The sequence below is a fragment of the Accipiter gentilis genome, chromosome 25 (assembly GCF_929443795.1).
Source record: "Accipiter gentilis chromosome 25, bAccGen1.1, whole genome shotgun sequence".
Taxonomy (NCBI): domain Eukaryota; kingdom Metazoa; phylum Chordata; class Aves; order Accipitriformes; family Accipitridae; genus Astur; species Astur gentilis.
The window spans coordinates 20,036,539-20,059,862 of record NC_064904.1 but is presented as its reverse complement, the minus strand read 5'-3'; the positions used below and the strand labels follow the sequence as shown (position 1 = coordinate 20,059,862).

At 60.1% G+C, this 23,324-nt stretch overlaps 2 protein-coding genes across 2 annotated transcripts; both read left to right on the top strand.

Annotated features, from left to right (window-relative positions):
- The first annotated feature begins 7,335 nt into the window (after nucleotides 1–7,335).
- PTGDR (prostaglandin D2 receptor) lies at nucleotides 7,336–10,936 on the top strand. The gene is made up of 2 exons (XM_049828460.1): nucleotides 7,336–8,338; nucleotides 10,346–10,936. Exons 1-2 carry the CDS (start codon nucleotides 7,523–7,525, stop codon nucleotides 10,610–10,612), a joined length of 1,083 nt encoding a protein of 360 aa, XP_049684417.1. The 5' UTR covers nucleotides 7,336–7,522; the 3' UTR covers nucleotides 10,613–10,936.
- Nucleotides 10,937–16,809: 5,873 nt separating this feature from the next.
- On the top strand, nucleotides 16,810–21,601 carry PTGER2 (prostaglandin E receptor 2). The gene is made up of 2 exons (XM_049828675.1): nucleotides 16,810–17,726; nucleotides 19,877–21,601. The coding sequence occupies exons 1-2, from the start codon at nucleotides 16,875–16,877 to the stop codon at nucleotides 20,120–20,122; spliced, it is 1,098 nt and encodes a 365-aa protein (XP_049684632.1). The 5' UTR covers nucleotides 16,810–16,874; the 3' UTR covers nucleotides 20,123–21,601.
- Nucleotides 21,602–23,324: the final 1,723 nt, after the last annotated feature.

Here is a 23,324-nt window from a genome sequence, read left to right as displayed (position 1 = left end):
CACGACGCCCGGCGGGACGCCGCACCGAAGGAAAAACTCGTCTGGGGACGCGAGTCCCGGGGTGACGCTCCTCGCCCCTTTGCCGCGGCCGGGGGCGGTGGAATAAACAAAACCCCTTTTTGCCGACGCCGGGCCGGGCTCAGCCCTCCAGCCCAGGGAGCGGAGCTGCTGGGCCGTCCCCAATTTAAAGAAAAAAAAAAAACAAAAAAAGACAAAAAATTACCCCCAAAAAAAGAGAATTCCGCGGCCGGGGCCTTTCCCTGGTGCGGGGCAGCGCCCGGCCCGGGGCCGGGGCCGGGGCCGGGGCCGGGGAAGGAGAGGGCGGCGGGGCCGGGGCCGGGGCCGGCACCGGGGCCGGGGAGCGAAGGGGCCCCGCGATCGGGATCGGCCCCGGCCCCGCAGCAGCGCGAGCCCTGCCTGCCGCCTGCCGCGCGCGCGCGCGCGCAGGCGCGGGGCTGCGGCCCCGGGGCGCGCGGGCCCCCCACGCCGGTCACGCGCCTACGGGCGGGCGCGCGCCCCGCCCCGCCCCGTTCCCCCTTCCCCGCCCCCGCGGCGAGCGGACCCCGCCCCCGGCCCAGCCCCGGCAGGCGCGCGCCGGGACACCGCACCTCGCGCCCGCACGTCCACGCGCTGCGCCGGCCCCCCCCTCCCCCCCTTCCTCCCTTCCTCCCATTTTCCTCCCTCCCTTCCTTCCTTCCACTTTCCTTCCTCCATTTTCCTTCCTTCCTTCCTTCCTTCCTTCCTTCCTTCCTTCCTTCCTTCCATCTTCCTTCCTTCTTTCCTTCCACTTTCCTTCCTTCCTTCCTTCTTTCCTTCCTTCCATCTTCCTTCCTTCCTTCCACTTTCCTTCCTTCCATTTTCCTTCCTTCCTCCCTTCCTTCCTTCCATTTTCCTTCCTTCCTTCCCTCCTTCCTTCCATTTTCACCTGCACCAGCCTGCCCTCCCTCCCTTTCCCTTTCCTCCCTTCCTTCCTCCCATTTTCCTCCCTTCCTTCCTTCCTTCCTCCCTTCCATTTTCCTTCCTTCCTTCTTTCCTTCCTTCCTCCCCTCCTCCCTTCCATTTTCACCTGCACCAGCCTGCCCTCCCTTTCTTTCACTTTCCTTCCTTCCACTTTCCTTCTTTCCTTCCATTTTCCTCCCTTCCTTCCTTCCTCTCTCCCTTCCTTCCACCTTCCATTTTCTTTCCTTCCTTCCTTCCCTCCCTCCCTTCCTTCCATTTTCCTTCCATTTTGCTCCCTTCCATTTTCTTCCCTTCCTTCCTTCCTTCCTTCCTTCCTTCCTTCCTTCCTTCCTTCCTTCCTTCCTTCCTTCCTTCCTTCCTTCCTTCCATTTTCCTTCCATTTTGCTCCCTTCCATTTTCTTCCCTTCCTTCCTTCCTTCCTTCCTTCCTTCCTTCCTTCCTTCCTTCCATCCTTTCCTTCCTGCCTTCGATTTTTTCCTTCCTTCCTTCCTCCCCTCCACCTTCCATTTTCCTTCCTTCCTTCCTTCCCTCCCTCCCTTCCTTCCTTCCTCCCTTCCTTCCTTCCATTTTCCTTCCTTCCTTCTTTCCTTCCTTCCTCCCTTCCTTCCTCCCCTCCTCCCTTCCACTGTCACCTGCACCAGCCTGCCCTCCCTTTCTTTCACTTTCCTTCCTTCCACTTTCCTTCCATCCTTCCATTTTCTTCCCTTCCTTCCTCCCTTCCTTCCATCCCTCCCTCCCTCCCTCCCCTCCCTTCCTTCATTCCTCCCTTCCTTCCTTCCATTTTCCTTCCTTCCTTCTTCCCTTCCTTCCTCCCTTCCTTCCTCCCCTCCTCCCTTCCATTTTCACCTGCACCAGCCTGCCCTCCCTTTCTTTCACTTTCCTTCCTTCCACTTTCCTTCCATCCTTCCATTTTCCTGCCTTCCTTCCACCTTCCATTTTCTTTCCTTCCTTCCTTCCCTGCCTCCCTTCCTTCCATTTTCCTTCCATTTTCCTCCCTTCCTCCCTTCCATTTTCTTCCCTTCCTTCCTTCCTCCCTTCCTTCCTTCCTTCCACCTTCCATTGTCTTTCCTTCCTTCCTTCCCTCCCTCCCTTCCTTCCATTTTCCTTCCATTTTGCTCCCTTCCTCCCTTCTATTTTCTTCCCTTCCTTCCTCCCTTCCTTCCATCCTTCTTTCTTTCCTTCCTTCCATTTTCCTTCCTCCCTTCCTTCCTCCCTTCCACCTTCCATTTTCTTTCCTTCCTTCCTTCCTTCCCTCCCTCCCTCCCTTCCTTCATTCCTCCCTTCCTTCCATTTTCCTTCCTTCCTTCCTCCCTTCCTTCCTCCCCTCCTCCCTTCCATTTTCACCTGCACCAGCCTGCCCTCCCTTTTGTTCACTTTCCTTCCTTCCACTTTCCTTCCATCCTTCCATTTTCCTGCCTTCCTTCCTCCCTTCCTTCCTCCCTTCCTTCCTTCCTTCCCTCCCTCCCTTCCTTCCATTTTGCTCCCTTCCTCCCTTCTATTTTCTTCCCTTCCTTCTTCCCTTCCTTCCGTCCTTCCTTTCTTCCTTCCTTCCATTTTCCTTCCTTCCTTCCTTCCTCCCTTCCACCTTCCATTTTCTTTCCTTCCCTCCCTCCCTTCCATTTTCCCTCCTCCCTCCCTCCCCTCCCTGCCTCTCCCGCCTCCCGGGGCCCCCAGCCCCCCCCCCCCCTCACTCCCAGACCCCATCTCCCCCCCCCAAGCCCCAGGACCCCCATCCCATCCCCCCCCCCCCCCATCCCTTTCCCCAGGGAACGGCCGCGGGGCAGCGCGTGGGCCCCACGCCCCGTGACTCGCCCCCGGTCGCGCCGGGAACGCCACCGAGCTGGACCGCACCGCGTTCCTCCCTCGATCCCGTCATCCCACTCCCGGGCCAAACCCAGCCCCGGGGTTTTCGGGGCTTGTGCAATCGAGGCAGCGTCGCTCCACCGTCCCCCTCCTCGCCCGACGCCTTCCAGCCCCGCGCCCTCTTGGTTTTTCCCCCTTCTTTTCCTCCCTTTAGGCAAACCGGGCGGGATCCCCTCCAACGATCCGACGCGATGCCGGCAGCTGCCCGAAACGCGGTGGGATGAGGCGGCCGCGGCACCTGGACCCGTTGCCCCCCGCGGCCCGAGCCGGCTGCCGCTCGCGGCAGATTTTCCGCCCGGCCGAGGCCGTTTCCTCCTGGAGGGGAGCGGTGCTGCCATAACGCAGCTGGAAACAATCCCTGGAGTTTCTCCCGCCTGGGCCGCCCGATGACTCGGAGCGGGGCTGTTCTTCCCAGCGCGGAGGGACCGTGCATCCCAGTAGCCCCCCCCCAACCCCCTCCTCTCCCCGGGGACGCTGTCACGGTCAGGACGAGGGGACACGGGGACTCGCGCCAGCTGCCGCTTCTGCCTCTATCCGCCAATTTAAAATGTTTGGGAATGTTTAAGATGCTCGGGGCATCTTCCCGACAAGGAAAACCCATCATCCTAGGAGGAAAAGCACCGGAATATCACCAACTTGGGTGCTCCCCATCCCCGTGCCCCGACTCCCCGGGGTGCAGCACCCTGGGGGCCTCCCCCAACCTGTCATCGCATCACTTGGGCCACGGGAGCACCCACGTGCCCACGTCGGGGAGCTGTGAATCCCCAAATCCCGCCGCTTGGAAAGAGTGAAAGGCAGAAAGCCCGGTGGGTGTTTAGCCTGGGGAAATCGGAGCTGGGGAAAATGTGGGAACAGTCGGGAAAGGACACCAGGGAGGGGAAGGTGATGCTCTGCCCTCATTCCCTGCGGAACCGGGGTTCCCGGGAAAGGGACCGGGGTTGGGATGGGTGAGGAAGCACCAACCAGCGGTGATGGAGCATTCCTGGGCAGGGAAAAGGTTTGGTTTTTCCTCGCAGGACCCTCCCGGCCTTATTTGTTCGACACGTGAATATCCAGCGAGAGCTGCCAAAGCCGCCGTTCCCCAACCAGCCGCATCCCTCCGTCCGGCTCTCCGGCACGGCGCTGCCTGCCAAAACCCTCCCCATCTAATGGGTTCTAAATTAGGTTATTCAGACACCGCTACAAACAGTTCCAAAGGGAATGCTGAGCTGGAGAAAGGCGAGAAAATCACAGTACGGTCGCCCCGAGCCGTGTCGCTGATGACGAACAGACGGACACAGCTTCTCCGGGCACGGCTTTTTGGGGAAAGCCGGGTTTGGCAATAACACGGCACGGCGGCGGAGCAGGCACCCGCTCGCCGCCCCTCGCCGCCACTCAGCTGGCGAGGAGAAGCCGTTTGGAGTCAGGAAAAGTTTTGGAAAAAAAACCACCCCACCAACAAAACCCAACCCTGAAATTCCTTGCGGATGCTTCAAGTTTTTCCAGCTCCTCATTTGTCTTCTGGGTTTTGTGGCGTGCTGCTTTTTCTTCCGCTTTGGGTTGTTTTTATACTGGGGGGGGGGTTTTTTCCCCCTCTCCGCCAGGAATGTGACCGGCAAGAAGAGGGTCACATCGGAAGCGTGACGAACAGGAGAGATTCGTCATATGCGGTGACGAGACTTTCTCAAAATCGTTTCCCCCCCCCCCCCCAAATAGCTGCAATTTATGCAAATGAACAAAAAGAAGAGCTAAACAGGGACTCGGTGCATCTGGCTGCCCACACTGGTTTCTCTCCCAGGGGAGATGAAGGAGGGAGATGAGTCTGCGGTTACGCTCCCGGCTGCACACCTACCCCGGCCCCGAGCCTGGCTCGACGGCGCCGGGGGCTGGATCCCCCTCCGCAGAGAAGGACGGTCCCCGTGGCCGGCCGTGCTCAGCGTCAGACCTTCCAGCAGCAGGAGAAGGAGCTGGGACCGGGTGGAAATCATCCCCCCTCCACCCGGGCTGCCTCGCGCACCTCGGAGGCATGGCCAGACCAGGAGATAGCCCCCAAAAACCTTCTCCATCCCATGTTTTTTCCCCATTGCGCCGGTACCGAGCAGCCCAAGGACAGGAACAGCAGCGTCCCCTGGTCCTTTGGGGTTTTCAGTGAATCTGGGGATACACCCACCCCCAATAAGGGCTGGATTTTGTCATGGTTCCTCCTCCTCCTCCTCTCTCCAAGCAACCCGTTTCTGTCGAATTTGGCCCTCTGGCTTTGTCCGGCAGGCTGGTGTCTGTCGAGGAACTTCGCAGCGGCGGTGGGGAAGCCACCAGAAGACTTTGAGCTCTCCTCCATCGCAGCAGACCGGCGGTGCTGGGCCCTTCGTGGGAGCGCGCGGTGTCATCACCATGCCCGGGTGATGGGGAGCAGCATCCCCTAAAAATCCCCCTAGGGAGGAAAGCAAAGCCCAGGGGTTTTACTTGAAGAGGCGACTCCTGCGGACGGAGGCAGCTTGCCTGGGGATGGTTTTTTTGGTTCGAGATAGCAAGTTTCTGCTCTGAGCAAGGAGTGGAGATGCTCTGCCCGCGTGCAAGCCCCAGCCCGCGGCGAGGACCGTTCCTCCCCGGCGTTTGCAGCATCACAGGCACCGATCGCTCCGGGGCCCAGGACAGATACCGTCCTCCCAGCCCTTGGGAGTTGGTAAATCAGCTCTTAGGAGCTGCCGGGCTCCCCTTCCAAATCTTCACCCTGGGGAAAACCTGAAGGATTTGAGCCCATCTTTCCCAGGCTCCACGCTGCCGGTATCAGCCCAAAAAGAAGATCCCAGGCCTGGAAAGAGGTGCCGCATCCTCTGCAGAGGACTACGCTCCCCGGGGTGCTGGCAAGCCGCCTTCCCGGCATGTCATCCTCGGGGAGCTGACGGCAGCCAGGGCGCTGGGCCTGCTAAAGAAGGCAGCGGGTGTGTTTTTGAGGCTCTGGCTGGGAGGATTATCGCTCAGCTTGCTTCTCCAAAGAGGCTGAATTTCTTCTTCCCTGGGCCCCAGGCAGGAAGCAGCCGCTGGGTTCGCGTTCAGCCCTAGCGAGGGCAGCACTTCAACACCGCATGTGTGCAAGCGCCGAGCTGCAACGAGTTTTATCTCGATTTTTTTTCCAGAACTGGGGCTTTCACCAGCACAGAGCACCAGCCACAAATGGTCCCTGCCCTCTCAGCCGGAGAAGTCACCAGCTCCCTTCGTGCAGTAGAAGAAATACAGTCCATAGCTAAAACATGCCAGGGCTGATGTCTGGCCCCTTAGACCTCCTTTTCCACCCCTCCTGTCATCTTGATACCTTCCTGCGCTTCGCGTACACTCATCCAGAGTAGCAAAAAAGGGGTCTGAAAGCAGACAACTGTGGTTTCAAGCTTATTCATCATCACATGTATCCTGCAAGCTGCGGTACACAGTACGCAGTGGCATTTCTGTGGCCACTTCTTTTCCTGGAAGAAGCTCCGGGGGCTTCTCCTGAGGTTTGCTTCTGGGATAGCGGAGCGCTGACACGAGCACGGAGGGGCTGGGAACCCCGTAACGGGGGGCTCGGCAGCGGTACCCCCGCACGGCAGCCGTGCCGGCTGGGGTGCGGGTAGAAGTGACGCTTGGCTGGGTTGAAGGCTCAAGCGCAGCACGTCTCCCGCGATGTACAGAAGCACGGGCACCCCGAGGAACGAGGGTACGTGGCACGCTGCTCCCTGAGAGAGCACGGGGTGCTGGACAGCAGAATGGGGCCCAGCAGCGAAATGCCCCTGGGGTAACTCTGCCCAGTCCCTGCCTTACCTACACCAGTGCAGCAGCCGGGCTTGGCCCCAGCCCTCTCCCCCATCACACCCCCAGGAGCTCAGCCCCAGCCTCTACCCCGTGACCCCGCTAAGGGCTCAGACCTGACCCCCATAACCCGTAACACCCCCCCCCCCCCCCCCATGGGCTTGGCCCCAATTCCCTCACTCGTAACTATCCCTGGGGCTCAGCCCTGGCCCCTCACCTTCCCCCTCGCCAAGGGGCTCCGCTCCAGCTCCCTCCCCTATACCCCCCCCGCTCCAGGGACTCAACCGTGCCCCCCTTACCCGTAAGCCCCCCAGGGACTCAACCCCCATCCTCTCCCCTGTCTCCCCCCTCCTCCAAGACCCTCAGCCCCGACCCCTTACCTTCAACCCCCCCAAGGGGCCCCGCTCCAGCTCCCCCCCCCCTATAACCCCCCCCCCCCCTCCAGGGCCTCATCCCTGACCCCCTTCCCTCCAAACCCCCAGGGTCTCAGCCGTGTGTCCCCCTCCCCAGGGACCCTGCACCCTATTCTCCACCCCATACCTCCCCCCCCCCCCACCGCCCAGGGACCCAGCTTACCCGTACCCCCCCCCCCCCCCCAATCCCCAGGGACTCAGCCCCGGCTCCTTTCCCATCCCTCCTCCCGGGACTCCCCCGTCCCCGTCCCGGTCTCCCGGGGGACCGGCGCGTCCCTCCGCCCCGCAGGCTCCATCCGAGGGCCCGGGGAGGGCCGGTGGGCGGGAAGGGGCCGCCCCGGAGGCCGTACGCGATCGTTCCGTTCCGCCTCTCCCCTCCCGTCCCCTCCTTCCCTCCGCCGGCGGGGGCCGCTCGCCCCACCGGGCCAGTCGCCGCCGGGCAGCCTCGGGGGGTTCATCCCGGTTGTTTGGGTCGTGTTATTCCCATCCCCTGCTACGATCCATCCCGTTCTTGGGATAACCCGATGGAGACGGAGGGTTACCGGTGCCGTAGCAGCCGGTACATCGAAAGCGGACAGTCGGCGGTGCCCGGTTCGGTGCTGTTCGCCGCCGGGCTCTTGGGTAACGTGTTGGCGTTACTGCTGCTGGGTCAGCACCGACGGCGTTCCCGCTCTCCCGGTGGTCGCCCGCCGCGGGTCTCCGCTTTCTACGTGCTGGTGAGCGGGTTGGCCGTTACCGACCTGCTGGGCAAGTGTTTGCTCAGCCCCATCGTGCTGGCCGCCTACGCTTACAACCGCAGCCTCAGCGAACTGGGACCCGGCGGGCGCGGCGAAGGCGAGCCGGGCGTCCTCTGCCAGCTCTTCGCCTTCCTCATGGCCTTCTTTGGGCTGGCCCCCACCCTACTGCTGCTGGCCATGGCGTTGGAGTGTTGGCTCTCTCTGGGGCATCCCTACTTCTATCGACGGCATCTCACCCGGAGGTTGGGTGCCGCCTCGGTGCCGGCGGCGGCCGGGCTCTGCGCCCTTTTCTGCGCCTTGCCGCTGCTGGGTTTCGGGGTGCCCATGCAGTACTGCCCGGGGACGTGGTGTTTCATCCGCATGGCCGGCGGTGGCCCGCGGCAGCTCGCCTTCCCCGTCCTCTACGCCAGCCTGATGGGCCTCTTGGTCTTGGCCATCGGCGCCTGCAACGTGAGCAGCATGCGGCATCTCTACGGCATGGCCCGGCGGCAACCCCGACGTGGACCCCCCCCCGCCACCGCCCCGCGCATGGAGGAGCTCGACCACCTCATCCTGCTGGGGCTCATGACCGTCCTCTTCACCATCTGCTCCCTGCCGCTCATCGTGAGTAACCCAGCTGACCCCCTCCCCCGGAACAGTCCCCCCACCCCCGGGGACTCGCATTGTTGCTTTGACACCCCCCCCCCCCCGAATACCCACCACTCCATCCCTGGCGGTCAGTCATTGCATTAACCCCCTGGAAAATAAAATCCCCGCTCCCCCCAACCTCCTGCCGAGGAGGCTGGATTGTTGCTTTGGCCCCCTCGGAGCAGTCCCTCACCCCGTCTGTGGGGGTCGGGTCATTGCCTAAAGCCCCTTGGAATAACCCCCCCATCGGCACCACTCAGTCCTGGGGGGGGTGGCAGGTCGTTGCTTTGGCCCCTTGGAATAAACCCTGGCACTACCACCTGCTCCTGCGGGCTCAGGGAATTACTTTGCCCCCCTCTGACTACTCCCTCAGCCTGGCCGCGGGGGTCAGGTCATTGCCTAAACCCCTCTGGCATAACCCCCCCTCACCAGCACTCCGTCCTGGGGGGGGGGGTGGCAGGTCATTGCTTTGGCCCCTTGGAATAAACCCTGGCCCCACCACCCCCTCCCGGAGGTGTTGGGAGGGGGGCTTCTTTGCTTTAGCCCCCTCTAAATAACCACCACGACCACCCTGCCCCCAAGGGTCAGGTTATTGCTTTAAGCCCCTTAGAATACCCCCCCCCCCCCCGTTCCAGGGGGTTGCCCCCCTCTGAATACCCACTGTCTGCACAGCTTAATTTATTGCTCTAACCCCTATGGAATAACCCGTCATCACCACCATTCTGTGCCAGAGAAGTCGGGGGGGGGGGGGAGGTGTCGGATAACTATTTTCACCCCTTCTGAGTGCCCCCCCCCCGTCCCAGGGGTCTGGCTGTTGCTTTAAACCCCATGGAATAACCCCCAGCACCACCCCCCTGTCCCAGGAGGAGGGGGGGGGCGTTATTTCATTGCTTTAATCCCACTGGAATAACCACACCACCACCACCCTGTCCCGGTTCATTGCTTAAAACTCCTTCGAATAACCCCCCACACACACCCGTCACCACCAGCCTGTCCTGGGGAGGGTCGGGTCATTGCATTGCCCCCCCCCCCCCCCAAGAATACCCACCACCAGCACCACGTCCCCAGGGGTTAGTTCATGGAATAACCCCCCCCATCACCACCACTCTGTCCCAGAGGTGGCAGGGGGGGTGGGTAATTACTTTACCCCCCTCTGAGTGTCCCCCACCCCTTCCCAGGGGTCTGGTAGTTGCTTTAACCCCATTGGAATACCCCCCCCCACTGTCACCCCCCCCCTCCGTGTCTCTGGGGTTGCCCCAGAGGTGTTGGAGGTGTTGGGGGGGAGTCAGTTCATGGCTTTAGCCCCTTGAAATAACTCCCCCCCCCCCCAGCACCTATTTCTAGGGAGGTTGGTTCACTGTGTTAAACCTTTCAACCCCCCCCTCCCTTTCCTTCCCCCCCCGCCTCCCGGAGGCGCCGAGTAGATCCAGCTCCCTTTGAACCGCACTGGATTTCCCAACTTGGGGGAAATCCTCCCTGAAATCCTTCCCCTTTTTTCCCCAAGGTTGGGGGTCCCGCTGGTGGGGTGGGGGTGGGAGACCCCTAGCATGACAGAGCCCTTGTTGCCCCCCCACTCCCAGTGCTCCATGTCCCAGGACTGGATCCTGCAGCACCGGGCTGTGGTCCAGCCGAGTTATCCGATGGATGCCTGGTCCGATACCCATCGCAGCGGGGTCGGGGGGCAACACAAATGGGGTTGTGTTTTTGCTCCGTTTACTCCATGACACAACCCCAGACCCTGGGATCGTATCTTCAGCTCTAAGCTCCTGGCCCTGATGGGGACATGGTCCCCCTGTGCCAGGATCCAGCCCCAAGTCCCAGTTTCGGGGTCTGCAACCCACAACACGTGCTGATTCGATGCATAAGGATATCGAGGGGTTAAAACCTCTTTTGCTGCCCTTAGGGGAATCTTTTTGCTCTCAGCTTTACCCCTGTAGGGACATCTTCCTTCAATTTTCCCTATTTCTTCGTTTTTTTTGACAGATCCGGGCGTACATGGGGGCCTTTGCCGCCGATTTCAACGAGGACGCTGACCTCAGCGCCCTGCGGTTTCTCTCCGTGAACTCCATCGTGGACCCCTGGGTCTTCATCATCTTCCGCACCTCCGTCTTCCGCACGTTCGTCCGCAGGGTTTGCCGGAGGTTGAATTCCCGGAAAGCCACCCTGAAAGGACCCGACCTGGGGGGGGACAACCAGTTCTGTCCCCTGGGCTGGCGCAGGACAGACCCCCCCCAGCGCGGCTTCCCCTGAGCGCGCGGGTCTTGCAGAAAGCTGGCGGCTGCTGGTGAGGATGAGGAACGAAGCCTTCGGCCCCGCGCCCCAGCTCCGGAGCATCCCGGGGCTGTCGCAGGTGGGGACGGCGTCCAACTCGCAGCGAGGGGTGGGCGTGAAGTGTTTCTGCCCCCTCCCCGGGCTGCTTTTTTGCCCCGGAGAGGAACCGGAGAGGGGGGGGGACTCCCAGGTACCTGTGAATATTTCCAAGCAGCAGCACTTTGTGGAGGGTTTGGGGAGCCTTTGGCTCCAGAAAAGCAAGAGGGTTTTTGGCGTGTGGCTTCAGGGCAGCGGGGGCGCACAGGGAGGAGAGGGGTGTGTGTCTCCCCGTCAAATAAAAGTGGTTCAGAGCCCTGCTCCGTTGCCTTGTCATGTGCGTGAGCCCCTTCCACGCCGAGGAGGGGGTTGTCCGGAGCTGGTTTGGGGTGTCCCCGGCTTGGCCGAGTGGGCTGTGAAGGAGCCTTTGGGGATGTGGAGACTCAGAAACGTGAGCAGCAGCTCGCGGCTGTGCCGAAGAGCCGGAGGGCAGGGGGGGTCCGTCCCCGGGATGCCCCTCATCCCTCCGTGGGATGCTTGTCGTCACATCCCTAACCCCGTAACCCCCCAGCGGGGCTGTGGTTTCTCGGCCGTGGCTCGCTCTTCTCTTGAAAATTGCTTCCTCCAAGCGCTGATGTTGCATTTGCGTTACTCAGATAGCTACCTGTCCTGCTGTAATGATTTTAATTCCGTATTTACGATGATCCTGAGGCCTAATAAGAGCAGTAATTGAGAGAAAGCAGAGCCCAGGATGTGGAACCTCACGGTGCAAGCATGCAAGTGAACAATCATTTTAATGAAAGATCCATTTTCCCTCAACCACACTTATTAACTGGATTTAATATCTGCCTTAAGTAACCATTTAGGCCAAAAAAATTATGATTTATGACCAAAGTTTCTATCTGCTTAGTGTCTTCGGAGGAGACAGGGCAAATATTTCTCTCCCTCTATTTAGTTAAGCCTTGCAAGGTGTAGTCGTGTTCCTGCGAGTTCTCATGTGATATTTATTCTTGGTGTCAAATGGATTCTGCTTTTCAAGGAAGAAACTCAGGCAAATTTGTCTTGGGGCTTTTGGGAGGTGACCCGGTTGGGTTGGCTCTGGGTTGACCTGCCAGGCTCTCCTGGCTGGAGAAAAGGGTAGAGCTGTATTTGGGGGGACCCGCAAGCTCCCTGCTCAGCACCTCTCGTCGGGGTTTTCGAAGGAGAAGGAAATGAAATGAAGGTTGCTTGGCGTATCGGTTTCATGTTACTGGCGTGTTATTGACTTGGAGATGGCTCACGTGGGACCGTGAAGTCAACAGCCCGGACTTTGGGCTCACACTCAGCGCTGTGGCTTGCGCCGGACCTGTTTCGCCGCAGCAGGATGAAGGCCAGGTGAGATAACGGCTCTGCAAAACCTTGCCGTTGTCCTCCCCGGGCTGGGATCTATCTCCTCCACCGTATGGATCCACGCACCGCTCAGGACAGACGGACCAGGCACGGCCAGGCCAGGAGCGTGCAGTGATGTGAGCCGTGGGTGCTCCGTGGGTGCCCAGGCTGGGACAGACCATCATCTGCCCGCCACCCCAACGAGGAATCGCTCCTAGAGAGCCTCCCAGGAGAGGTCCCTGCCCCACCATATCTGCATTTAGAGCCCAGGGCAACCACGCTCTGTGCAAAGCAGCAATTAAATTAAAAAACCCCAAACAGGTCCTTTATTAAGGTGCACGAATACAGACTCCCTCCGAGCCCTGAGATGATGCACACACCGCAATGTCTGACCCATCCGTGACTTTATCATCAGAGAAAAGAAATCGGGGAGCCACCGAGCTCGGCTGGGGCTTGCAGGCTGCCAGGGTGACCCCCCCCGTCCCTGCACGGTCCCCATTCCCCGGCTGGGCCCGTGCACGTCCCGGCGACCTTGACATGTTCATCTGGCTTCGGTAGAGCTAATTTTAATCAGCGTTCTGTCCTTACTGGTGACCTACCTGCTCTGGGAGCAGACATGGAGTCTCCAACCGGTCACCGCTGCCTCCGGGCGAGCCGAACTCCGGCTGCAGCCAACAAGGTTTGCACCGGCGGCTGAACGCCAGGCCGCCTTCCGAGCAGATAAATCATTCCTCGGCATGGATAAATCATTCGTGGGGCCTGGGACTGCCATATCGTGGTCCTCTCCAGAGATGGCAGCACGTCCCCAGCCAGGGCTGGGCTCCGAACCGGCCTGAGCACGTTGGGCACAGCCGCCGCAAGGAGAGGGCTGCCACTCTCCACCCCAACATTCTCCCTCGGGTAACCCACTTTTTAATGCCCGAACGCATATGGTTTGGAGCTTCAGGGGTTACATCAAAGCTCAGAGCCCCTTCCTATTACTGAGCTTGGAAAAAATGAAAATAAGATTAAAAAAAAATAAATTATCCCCGCAACACGCGATTTAGTTGTAGATGTTGCTAAACAGGAACCATTTGGCTCAGGGCTCGCCGGCCAAATGCTGAGGAGGTGGGAGCTGCTGTGCGAGCCTTCCCCCATCGCATCCTCCTCCTCCTCCTCCTCCTCCTCCTCCTCCTCCTCCTCCCGGGCTCCTCGCACTGTTCAGTCATTCCCCGTGGGCCCCCTCCGTGCCAGATTGCTCCTGTGCCAGCGATCCTCAAAGGGACGGACGTAATGCTTAATGGAGGCAATAAAGAGACGCTGCTCGGTGCAAGGCTGTGGCTCACACCAACGATGTTCTTTTCGGAGCTGTTGTGCCGTGCCCGCTGCCGTCCGGCCCTGTCCCACACTCGCGGTGTCACCGGTGTCACCGGCATCACCTAACCCTGCCTCCCGCTCCTTTCCTGGACATAAATCGAGCATGGTTAATTGTTTTTTGGGGTTTTTTTTTGGTTTTTTTTTCAGCTCATGAAATCCAGACACAACTTTGCACAAGCTCATTTCCCGGCAAATTGTTTAGCTCTTGCAAAAAGCCCTTTTTTTTTTTTTTTAATTGTCTGCCTGCATTTTTCAGCCATTCTGGAAGCAGGAAGGCGCGTGCCTGGGCAGGCAGCAGCGCCGGGGCTGCCAGGCACCCGAGCCAGGGTGCTCAGCCTGCGGGGCTGTAAGACACAACCAGCCGGTGAACGGGTTGATTATTTTTTTTTTTTTTAACCCAGCAAGCCAAGGCACCGAAACCTGGATCTGCCACGCCGGTGCTCAGCCCTGCTTTTCCAGGGTGGTGAGTGAGGCTGCTGGCAGCACCGGTGTACGAGATAAGGGATGAGGCTGGGAAGGCTTTGGAAGAAAAATGATGTCTGGCTTTGCTAAACACAAGTCAGATGGGGTTTTGGTTTAAGAGGGTTGAAATCCACCCGTGCAGTCCATCCCTTCACGCACAGGAGGGCTGGGTTTTTCCCCGCCTGCGGTGCCGAAGCTGTCCTTGAAAACCCACCAGGGATGGAGCAGGATCCCCAGCCGTAGGCAGTAAACTCCAGGGACTGAGTCCTTTTGGCTGCAGGATTTGTATGAAATTCAGGGAGCTTTCCTACAAGCCCAGAGTTTTTTCTCCAACTGCACCAGTCCTGGAAAGCTTCTTTTAGGGAAAACAATGCCAACGACCCTTGGGAGGACATATGGTCCTTGTTAGAGGCAAGACACCTGAGATAAACATGGAAGCAAAAGGAAGAAAACAAACACATCCCAAGAAACAGACAGATCGCACCAAGTGGCATGTTCCTGGTTTTGAGCTCAGAAGGGGAAGAAAAAAAAAAGAAAAAAAAAAGCCCAGCAATTTTCCTATTATTGCAAAAATATCCCATCAGAGGCGACCGTCGGTTGAGAAGTCTGAAGCCCCAAAAGGGTATTAAAGGCTCCATTAGCTGCCAGGAAAATGAGCTCCAGAAGATGCCAAAACCCCTTCCTGAGCTGTGACACACAAGACCAGAAAGGAGTGGGAGGCTGGGAAAAGCCTTGGAGCAACCACCCTACGGGGTGCCTGCTGCTTGGAAAAGGTCTCCAGGCGAGCGGACCGCAGTCTCCGCAAGCTGCTCAGATGGACCAGGCCAGGATTGGGCCTCAGCTCCATGTTTTTTAACCTGATTTTTCTGGATACCACAGAAGGCTGGACGTGCCAGGGTCCCATCCAGCCCTCGGGAAGCCAACAGCATCGCTCCCACCATCGGCTGCGTCCACACGTTTCGGTGCTCTACTGCGTCGGGGCTGGGAGGGGAGTTCAAAAGGGTCCTGGGACGTGCGTTTTTCTGGCCCGCCTGCACGGAGGGTTAGTCTGGGAGTCGGGTAAGACACCTTCCCCTCCATCACACCCCTTGCTTTGGCCATGGGAACGGGAAGGGCTGGGGCTGCGGGTGCCCTGCCACCGGCAGGGTGACTTGTACGTCCTCCCCACCGCGGTGAAGAAGCCTTCGAGCTGCGTTAACGTGGGAAACCAAAGCGAGGAATAGGAGCAGCCCGTCGGAAATGAAGGTGCTGTCACAAACCGCAGCTCCCCCAGCCCTGGAGTTTGCCGTATACCACGTTTCCTTTACGAAGTTCCTGTTACAAAAAGGAAGGTTTTAAAAATAACAGCCCAAACGTGCTTGTGGCAGCAACCTGCTGCGACCGACCGCGCTGCAGCTGTCGGTGTTCCGCCGGGGTTTGGGGGGGACCGGTTTTGCGTTACGTCATGGATGAAGGGGTACACCTGAGCCCGGCCTGGCATCCAGCTCAGCCGGATCCCGGCTCGGAGGCCAAGGGCAAAGGTTTTACTCTCAGCAAGGTGGGGAGAGGATCGGGGTCACGACTCGGGAAATACTACGCAACAGCGAGAGCTTCCTGTGCCATTTGCCGAGCCCGAAGCCCCAGCAAAAGGAACTTTCCTGGAGTTGGTATTTGGGGCGGATGAGCCGCCCTCAGCCAGGCTTGCAGTGGGAAGAGCGGTTCCCTCCGATGTGTCCCCCACTCATGACCAGACACCGGCCGCAGGAGGACCTCTTATGATATATAGGAAAAGGGGGGCAATGGGGACGTGGTGTGGGGCCGGCCATGGGGCAGGGTGTTCTCCGTGGGCTCCGGGTGCCTCTGGGATCAGCTGCGGCTCCCCGGTAAATCCACCCCACACCAGGCTGGTGGAGATGGCACCGGGGCTCATCGCGCCTTGGGGTCCCTCTGCCCACTGGGGTTCCCGGAGCAGCGCCAGCACCACGGTTCCAAGTGAACTCGGTGCTCCCAGACCGGCACCGGGTATCGCCGTGAATTGGGGAGTCCCGGATCGGCGCTGGGTCTTGCGGTGCCTCTCGGGGATCCCAAATGGGCATTGGGGAAGCTGTGCCTCGGGGATCCCGGAGCAGCACCGGGACTCTCAGAGCAGACCGGGACTGGCTGTGCTGTGTGTGTGCAGGGCTCCCAGACCGGCACCGGTGCTGGCCGTACCGCTGGGCTCCCAGGTCAGCACCGGGACTAGCCCAGCGTTCCCGGAGCAGCAGTGGGACTCTTGAGTCGGTACCGGGGGCTGGCCATGTGTGGGGGTCCCAGCTCGGTACTGGGGGGCTGGCCGTGTGTGGGGGTCCCAAACCAGCACCAGGGCTGGCCATGCCACTGGGCTCCTAGATCAGCACTGGGACTAGCCCAGCGTTACCAGAGCAGCAGTGGGACTCCTAGGTCGGTACCAGGGGCCAGCTGTGTGGGGGGGTCCCGGCTCGGTACTGGGGGTCTGGCTGTGTGTGGGGGTCCCAAACCAGCACTGGGGCTGGCCGTGCCACTGGGCTCCCAGATCAGCACCGGGACTAGCCCAGCGTTCCCGGAGCAGCAGTGGGACTCCTGGCTCGGTACCGGGGGCCAGCCCTGTGTGGGGGTCCTGGCTTGGTACCGGGGGTCTGGCTGTGTGTAGGGGTCCCGTACCGGCACCGGGACAAGCCCAGCCTTCCCGAATCAGCACCGGGACTCCCAAACCCCCCCGGGAGACCTGGCCATTTACGGGACTCCCGACTCACTCTGCAGACTCCCTGTGTGTGGGGGGGACTCCCAAAAAACCTCCCCCGGGGACTCCCAACCCGGTACCATGGGGGACCGGCCGTGTTCGAGGGGTTCCTAACCCAGCCGTGGGGAGAGCAGCTCCGGGAGAACCGAGTGGGGGAACGGAGGACACGACACGCGGGACGGGGCGGGCTCGGGGGCGGCGGGCGGAGCCCGGTGGGGGGGTTGGGGAAGGCAGCGCGGCGGGCGGTGCCGGTGGCGGCGGCAGTGTCGGGGCGGCGGCGGGATGAACGGGACGGGCCGGGGGTCGTGCGAACGCGGCGGAGCTCTACCGGCCGGGGTCCGACCCCTGGTCAGCGCCCTGATGTTCTCCGCCGGGCTCCTGGGCAATCTGTTGGCCCTGGGGTTGTTGTTACGTTGCCGGCGCGGTTCCCGCAACCGTCAGCCTTCGCTTTTCCACGTCCTGGTGCTGGCCCTGGTTGTCACCGATCTGCTGGGCACCTGCTCCGTCAGCCCCTTCGTCCTGGCTTCCTATCACCGCAACCGCACCCTGACCGCCCTCGCCCAAGGAGGACGCATCTGCCTCTATTTCGGCTTCGCCATGAGCTTCTTCGGCCTCGCCACCATGCTCATCCTCTTCGCCATGGCGCTGGAGCGATGCCTGGCCCTGGGGCGGCCTTACTTCTACGAGCGCTTTCTCAGCCCCCGCACGGGCTTGGTCGCCCTGCCCGCTATCTACACCTTCTCCGCCGCCTTCTGCTCCTTGCCGCTGGTGGGCTTCGGGCGGTACGTGCAGTATTGCCCCGGCACCTGGTGCTTCATCCAGATGCACCTGGACTACCTCCGGCACAACGGCGGCAGGGAGGCGTCCGGGTCGGACATCACCTTCTCGCTTCTTTACGCCACCCTGCTCCTCTTCCTCATCCTCTCCGTGCTGCTCTGCAACCTCAGCGTCATCGCCAACCTGGCCCGCATGCATCGCCGCGGGCAGAAGACCCGCCGGCTGGCCACCCTCGAGCAGCCCCGGGCGGCCGGCAGCTGCGGCCGGCGCATGTTGTCCATGGCCGAAGAGATCGACCATCTCCTCCTCCTCTCCATCATGACCATCACCTTCGTCATCTGCTCCCTGCCGTTCACGGTGAGTGCGACCGCCTCTCCCCTGGGCCGGGGTCCCTCTCCCCAGCACCCCCCTTTCTCTCCCTCCCTTTATAGGGCTCCCCCTCGCTCCACAGCCCAAATCTTATGGGCCGAGGTCAAAGCTTAGCTCCTCCTGAAGCTTGGGAGACCCCAGCTCTGCCACAAAGTCTAGCTGACCCACACATCCTTTGGGGACTGGGGGACCACTCCCCATATTCCCAGTGTCGGGAGGAGGACGGGGTGGCAGGAGCAGAGGTGCCCTCCCATCCCACAGAGGGTCCGAGGCCGGGCAGCGTGGCTCAGGCAGGGTCTGGGGTAGGGGTCCCCCGGACCACACGGTATCGCTGGGGTTCCCGGTGCTCACGGTGGAGGTGTGAGGGGTGGCAGAGCAATAAATTAGATATCTAAAGGTGGGGATGAAGGAGATGCTGCTGGGCTCGAGGCAGTGGGTGTTTGCACTGGGTGGGCAGAGTTATCCCAGATTTCTGTGGCAAGAGGGAAGGACGGAGCCGGAGACGTGGGCAGGCGGGAGGTCTCCGCTCCTCCGCAACAACACCGGGGCGCGGGCACAGAGACGGGTGATTGCTGCGAACGGAGATCCGGCACGTGGGTCGCAGCACGCCTCGTCCCAAGGGTCGTGCCCTCATCCCGTGCCCTGTCCGTGCGCGAGGCTTCCCGCAGAAATACGGGGTCGAAACGCCGCAGCCAAGTGAGGAAGGGGAGAGAGCGAGTCCTCTGACTCTGCCCCGGGGCTCTCCCCACCAAAGGTCCACTTTTCATCCATCCAAGCCGTATCCCAGCAGCAGCATTGCCGGCTCTGGAGCACCTCGAGCCACTCGTGTCCCCCCCCTGCCACTCGTGTGTGCGAGCCCGCCACCGCAGGAGGTCATTTTGTTCCCATTAGAAGCGAGCCCCACCAAGGTTGGGAGCGAAGCCAGCACTAATTTTGTGCTTGTGGAGTTAAATAGACGCTACCTTCCCTTCGTGCTCCCTTTCTTTTCCCAAGGGAAAAGAAAATAACCACAGGCTGTAGCCAAGCCAGGCTGCCTGGGTTTTAAGACAGAGAAAAGACAAAGCAGTAATGTCCGAACGCTCGCGAGCATCCCGGGAGCTAGACTCAACATCCTGAGAGACGCTTCAGCTCCCGTCAATGGGCCCACACGTGATGGGCAGCTTTCCCCGTGTCCCGAAAAAGCCCCAGTTTGGGTGCCGTGGTCATTGCGAAGCAAGACCCCTTGGCGGGGAGATGCGGACAGGGCCCTGCGGGGTCTGCTGGGGGCAGATGGGGTGGGAAAGAGGCACTGGTGGGGATCCCATGGGCCCTGTGGTAGCAGATATAGTCTTATCCAGAAGCACAGCCAGTTTTTCTTTTCCCATCGCCTGGCTCCCATGTGGGGTTGTGTTCAGGCTGCGTTTTGGCAGCGTCTCAAACCAAGCTGCCGGTGTCTCCTTGGTGTGACACTTTCTCTTCTGGCTGGGGCTGCCCACAGCAGCAGGAGGAGCAGCCCAGGCACATGGACCCAGAGACCATCAAGCCACAGCACCACAAAATCCTTCTCCAAAACCCCTCCGAGCCCGAGTTAAGTGCTGGGCTGTCGGCAGCCGCGGGTACCGGCTTCACCGCGGCCGCCTCGTGTCCCAGGTTGTACCGTCCCTGGGTGGTACCCAAGGGATCCCGGCCGGAGGAGGGATGCTCACATCTCCCACACCCTCAGCTCCCATCCCTGGCCGAGCATCCCCTCTCCCCCGAAGCGAGGGGGTGGCGATCCGACCCGTATGAGTAAGGAGTGCTGAGTCACCCTTCCAGGAAGCCCCGTAAGCTGCTATGAGTCGGCACGTCGCAGGAAGGACCGGAGGGGTCCAACACCCCGCATCCTCTCCATCTTGAACGTTTCTTTGTCCTATGTGGTTTTCAAGGTGAGACCCACCGCTTCCTTGAGCAGCCTCCGCCTTAACTGCATTAGGGCTGAACGAAGCCTCGCTGCGTGTTGAGAGCAGAGCACAGGCCTGGCTTTCATTAGCAAGAAGTTAATTTAAACCGGCAGAGGCAGCAAGTGTGCTGTGACAGCCCAAATCTCCCCAAGAAGCTGCCCGGGGGCCAGATCCTGGAAGCCCGGACGCGGCATTATTTCTCCCCATCGTGTTTTACAGATCCGCGCCTACATGAACAAGTTCAGCGAGGCGGAGGACAACCACAGCTGGGACCTCCTAGCCCTGAGATTCCTCTCCATTAATTCCATCGTCGACCCTTGGGTCTTCGCCATCCTGAGGCCGCCGGTCCTGCGGTTCATGCGCTCGGTGCTGTGCTGCCAGGTGACCCCCGCGAGCCAGGACAGACGGACTCCGTCCCCCGCAAAGACAAAACTGGCAGCACGGCTGGACCCCGGTGGGCAGTAGATCCATCGGCCATTCCAGGAGACATCTGCCAGGTGAAGCACAGCCCTGACAGATGTTAACGAAGCTCTGCCTTACGGCCCATAAAGAGACGTATCTGCTGTAGGGTGGGCCAGGGTACGGGGTGGCCCGGCCGGGTGTCACCCCCATGTCTGGGAAGCCCCTGGAAAGCCAGTGTGGTCTCTCACGGGGCAAAAAAAATACAGTGGGACAAGATCAGAAGGGCTGATGAGTACCTGGATATCGCTGTCGCCCTTAGACGGGGCTGCTCCTACCCGGTGAAGGGTGCAGGCTGTGTTCAGCGGGACAGTCGGGGGGTGAAGCATGGGGGGCTTTGCTGGAACACTACTGCTGGGGGGGGGGTGTCGGGGAGCAGAGCTTCCTGCTGGTGTGCTTCCCAGCAAGGCCCCCACGGTCATTTTGGGCTGAAGGCAGTGTGCGGGCAGGGGTACGGGTCCTGAAGATGGGGCTGGGTGGCCACCGTTGCTGCAAGCACCTGTCTCTGCCCCCAGGTCCCTAGGGATCAGGTAGGAGAAGAAGGGAGCGGTGTATCCCCAAATATTACCCTTTATTAGGTAGGCTGGCTGCCTGAGGAAATGCACTTTATCAGGTCTGTGTGCATGTGTCTGTCTGTCTGTCCCCCACTCCAGGGATTTTAGGCTCCGGTGGGTGCCAGCCCACCATGTCTGAGGGGCACCGGGCAGAAAAAAAAGCCAAAAATTGTGGCACTTCCCTAGCGCTGTGATGGCAGCAGAGCTGCGTGGCCCCTCCTGAGCACCCATTTTGCAATTTTCTTTGCCCTGTAGTTTGTGCAGGAGCTGACAAGGGGAATAAAGAGCCCGACCAGGGAACGAGAGGTTTCGGTCACAGCCATGTGCTTTACCCACATGCAGGGTGATGCTGCTGATGCGTTTTGGGTTGGCATGGAGGAGGGCTCATCCTCCCGGGCTGCCTGGCAAAGTGGTCTCAACTGCCCTCCCACCAGCTTGGGATAAATCTGCTCAGGGACATCACGTCTCTAGAGGTTTAATTAAAAAAACAAAAACAACACCCAAAACCCAACGAAACCAAAAAACCCAAGTGCGGAAACATCCAGGTCACCCATCCTGCCTCGTTGGGCAGCATCCTTCAGCAACGTGATTTTGTTTTGTGGGATGCCTGTTGCTTTTTGGGGCTCCAGGTTGGTCCCCACCGGGGTAAGGAGCATCCGACCCCGTGGGCGAGCTGGGTTTGTCCCGAGGCCATCGCTGCCGTTCGGAGTTGCTGGGGGGTTGGTTTCATGGCTCCCGTTTGTTCAGCATCCGACACACACAGTGTCGTTGTGCTGTTGCCAGCGGGGCGTCTCGTTGTCCGTTTGAGAGCCGTAGCTCTGCTCAGAAAGCCCAAAGGTGCCGAGATTTGGAGTTTTTCTGCAGTTCGTTAGTTGAGGTGATGTAGAAAAAAAATAATATGTTATTTAAATAATAAATGTCTCGCAAAGGAGCCTGCTGAGTCACGTGTGGGTTTGTGCTTAAGATGCATCTCAGGGTGGATCTGGCTCCTGGAGGAAACGTGTCACCTGCCTGGAGCATCGGTGGGGTGAAGCCTCGGGGACGGCGGGGGAGGCTGGGAGGGGAAACATGTGCCTCCAGTTTCCTAAAAAGTGAAAATAAACTGTGTTTTTTAGATGTGTGATGATATTTTCGCCTTACCTCTGCAAACTGGCCCCTGAGCTACAGAAATAGCCCCACCTCTGAGCTCTTCCCTCAAACTTGTATAACCCGAAGCCAGGGAGAGGCAGGCAAAGCTCCTACCTGTTATCAAAATACAGAAAAACCCAAAACAAACCACCCTAAAAAAAGGCAGAATTTATGTCACTTTTGTCAGGCAGCCAATATCCACAGGAAGTTTACTGGCCTCCAAAATGTGTGTGGGCAGATGTTAGGCATGGGCTGCTATTGCTCAAGCCTTGCCGGCGGGTTTCTGGCAGCACCCTGTGGCTGGGGGGATTTGGGGGGGGTTGTGTGGAATTTCAGGGGAGGGTTGCAAGATGTGTCCTGTACATGGGGCTGCAGCTGTGGTGCTCCCTACACTGTCCGTGCAATTAAGTCTTTAACCCTGTTGCTGAGCCCTGGGTGTCCAGATTTGGCAGACTGGCACCCGCCGCTCGGAGGTCGCGGTCACTCACGTCCCCAATTATTTCCCCATGTGTGCGTGCAGCAGCAGGAAAGGCACTTTTGGGGTTCAGGGCTTGTGCACCCTGTTGTGTCTTAGCGGGTGCTTGGCTTGAAAAGGAGCCAAAAGCTTTGGGAAGAGCCGTGGGTCCATGCGCTTTATTTGGCTGGATGGTCGTGACCTGGTTGCTCATGCTGGAATTTCGTGACCAGTTGCCTAACCCTCTTCTAAGCCAGAGGGAAAGGCTGCCTGGCATGCAAAAGATGGGGGGAAAAAAGAAAAAAACCCTATCACGTTGGAAATGGCGGGGGGGGGGGGGGGGGGGTGTCACATCCTGCACAGACCAGCCTGCCGAGGCGTGTGACAGTGGTGGGAAGGGGACCCAGGACCATCCGTGGCAGCGCAGGGGACAACCCGAAGGCGGGATGCTCCCAGCGGCTCTCACTCTGAGGGTCTGCTCCCACCGGCTGCCAGCTCGGTTGCTGACCACTAATTGCTGGCCGCTTGTTTTTTTGGGAGGTTTATGGCTCGTCATGGGGAAACGCAGGGCTGGGAGACAACCTCCCAGCATCCATCCTGCTGGGATCTGCTTTTTGCAGGGTGATGCTACAGCCAAGTCAATCTCGTGCGAGCTGTCCCCAGTAAAGGTCAGCAATCCTGGCAAATGGGGTCAGGGAAATGACTTGGCTGAAATTTAATGCAAAAATAAAAAAGAGAAGTCGGTTGTGAGCCGGGGAGTGGCTTGGTGCATGCAAGGAGAGGAACCCCCCCGAGACCTGAGTCCCTTTGCCGTGACGCATCCTGCAGAGACGGTTCCTTGCCCAGAGATGCTGTGGGACGCTGCTCTGCTTGGGGACCGCTCTACACGCCGCTTCTCGGGGAGAGAGGGGGGTCTCAGCCCCCCCGAGTCAGGTTGTGCTGGCTGGGCCCAACCCCTGAGCTGCTGGCCATGGGTTACCGCCGGCCACTGCTGCTCCCCGAGCCCAGAAAATGAAAAAAGCCATCAGTCCCTCCTGCTCCTTCTTTCAGATGAGTAAAGGGCCTTAATTAG

Excerpts from the sequence above, each read along its gene's own strand:
- PTGDR (XM_049828460.1), top strand. The coding sequence starts at position 7,523 with ATGGAGACGGAGGGTTACCGGTGCCGTAGCAGCCGGTACATCGAAAGC. Across the intron at positions 8,339-10,345 it reads TCTGCTCCCTGCCGCTCATC|ATCCGGGCGTACATGGGGGC; the intron begins GTGAGTAACCCA and ends TTTTTTTGACAG.
- PTGER2 (XM_049828675.1), top strand. The coding sequence starts at position 16,875 with ATGAACGGGACGGGCCGGGGGTCGTGCGAACGCGGCGGAGCTCTACCG. Across the intron at positions 17,727-19,876 it reads TCTGCTCCCTGCCGTTCACG|ATCCGCGCCTACATGAACAA; the intron begins GTGAGTGCGACC and ends CGTGTTTTACAG.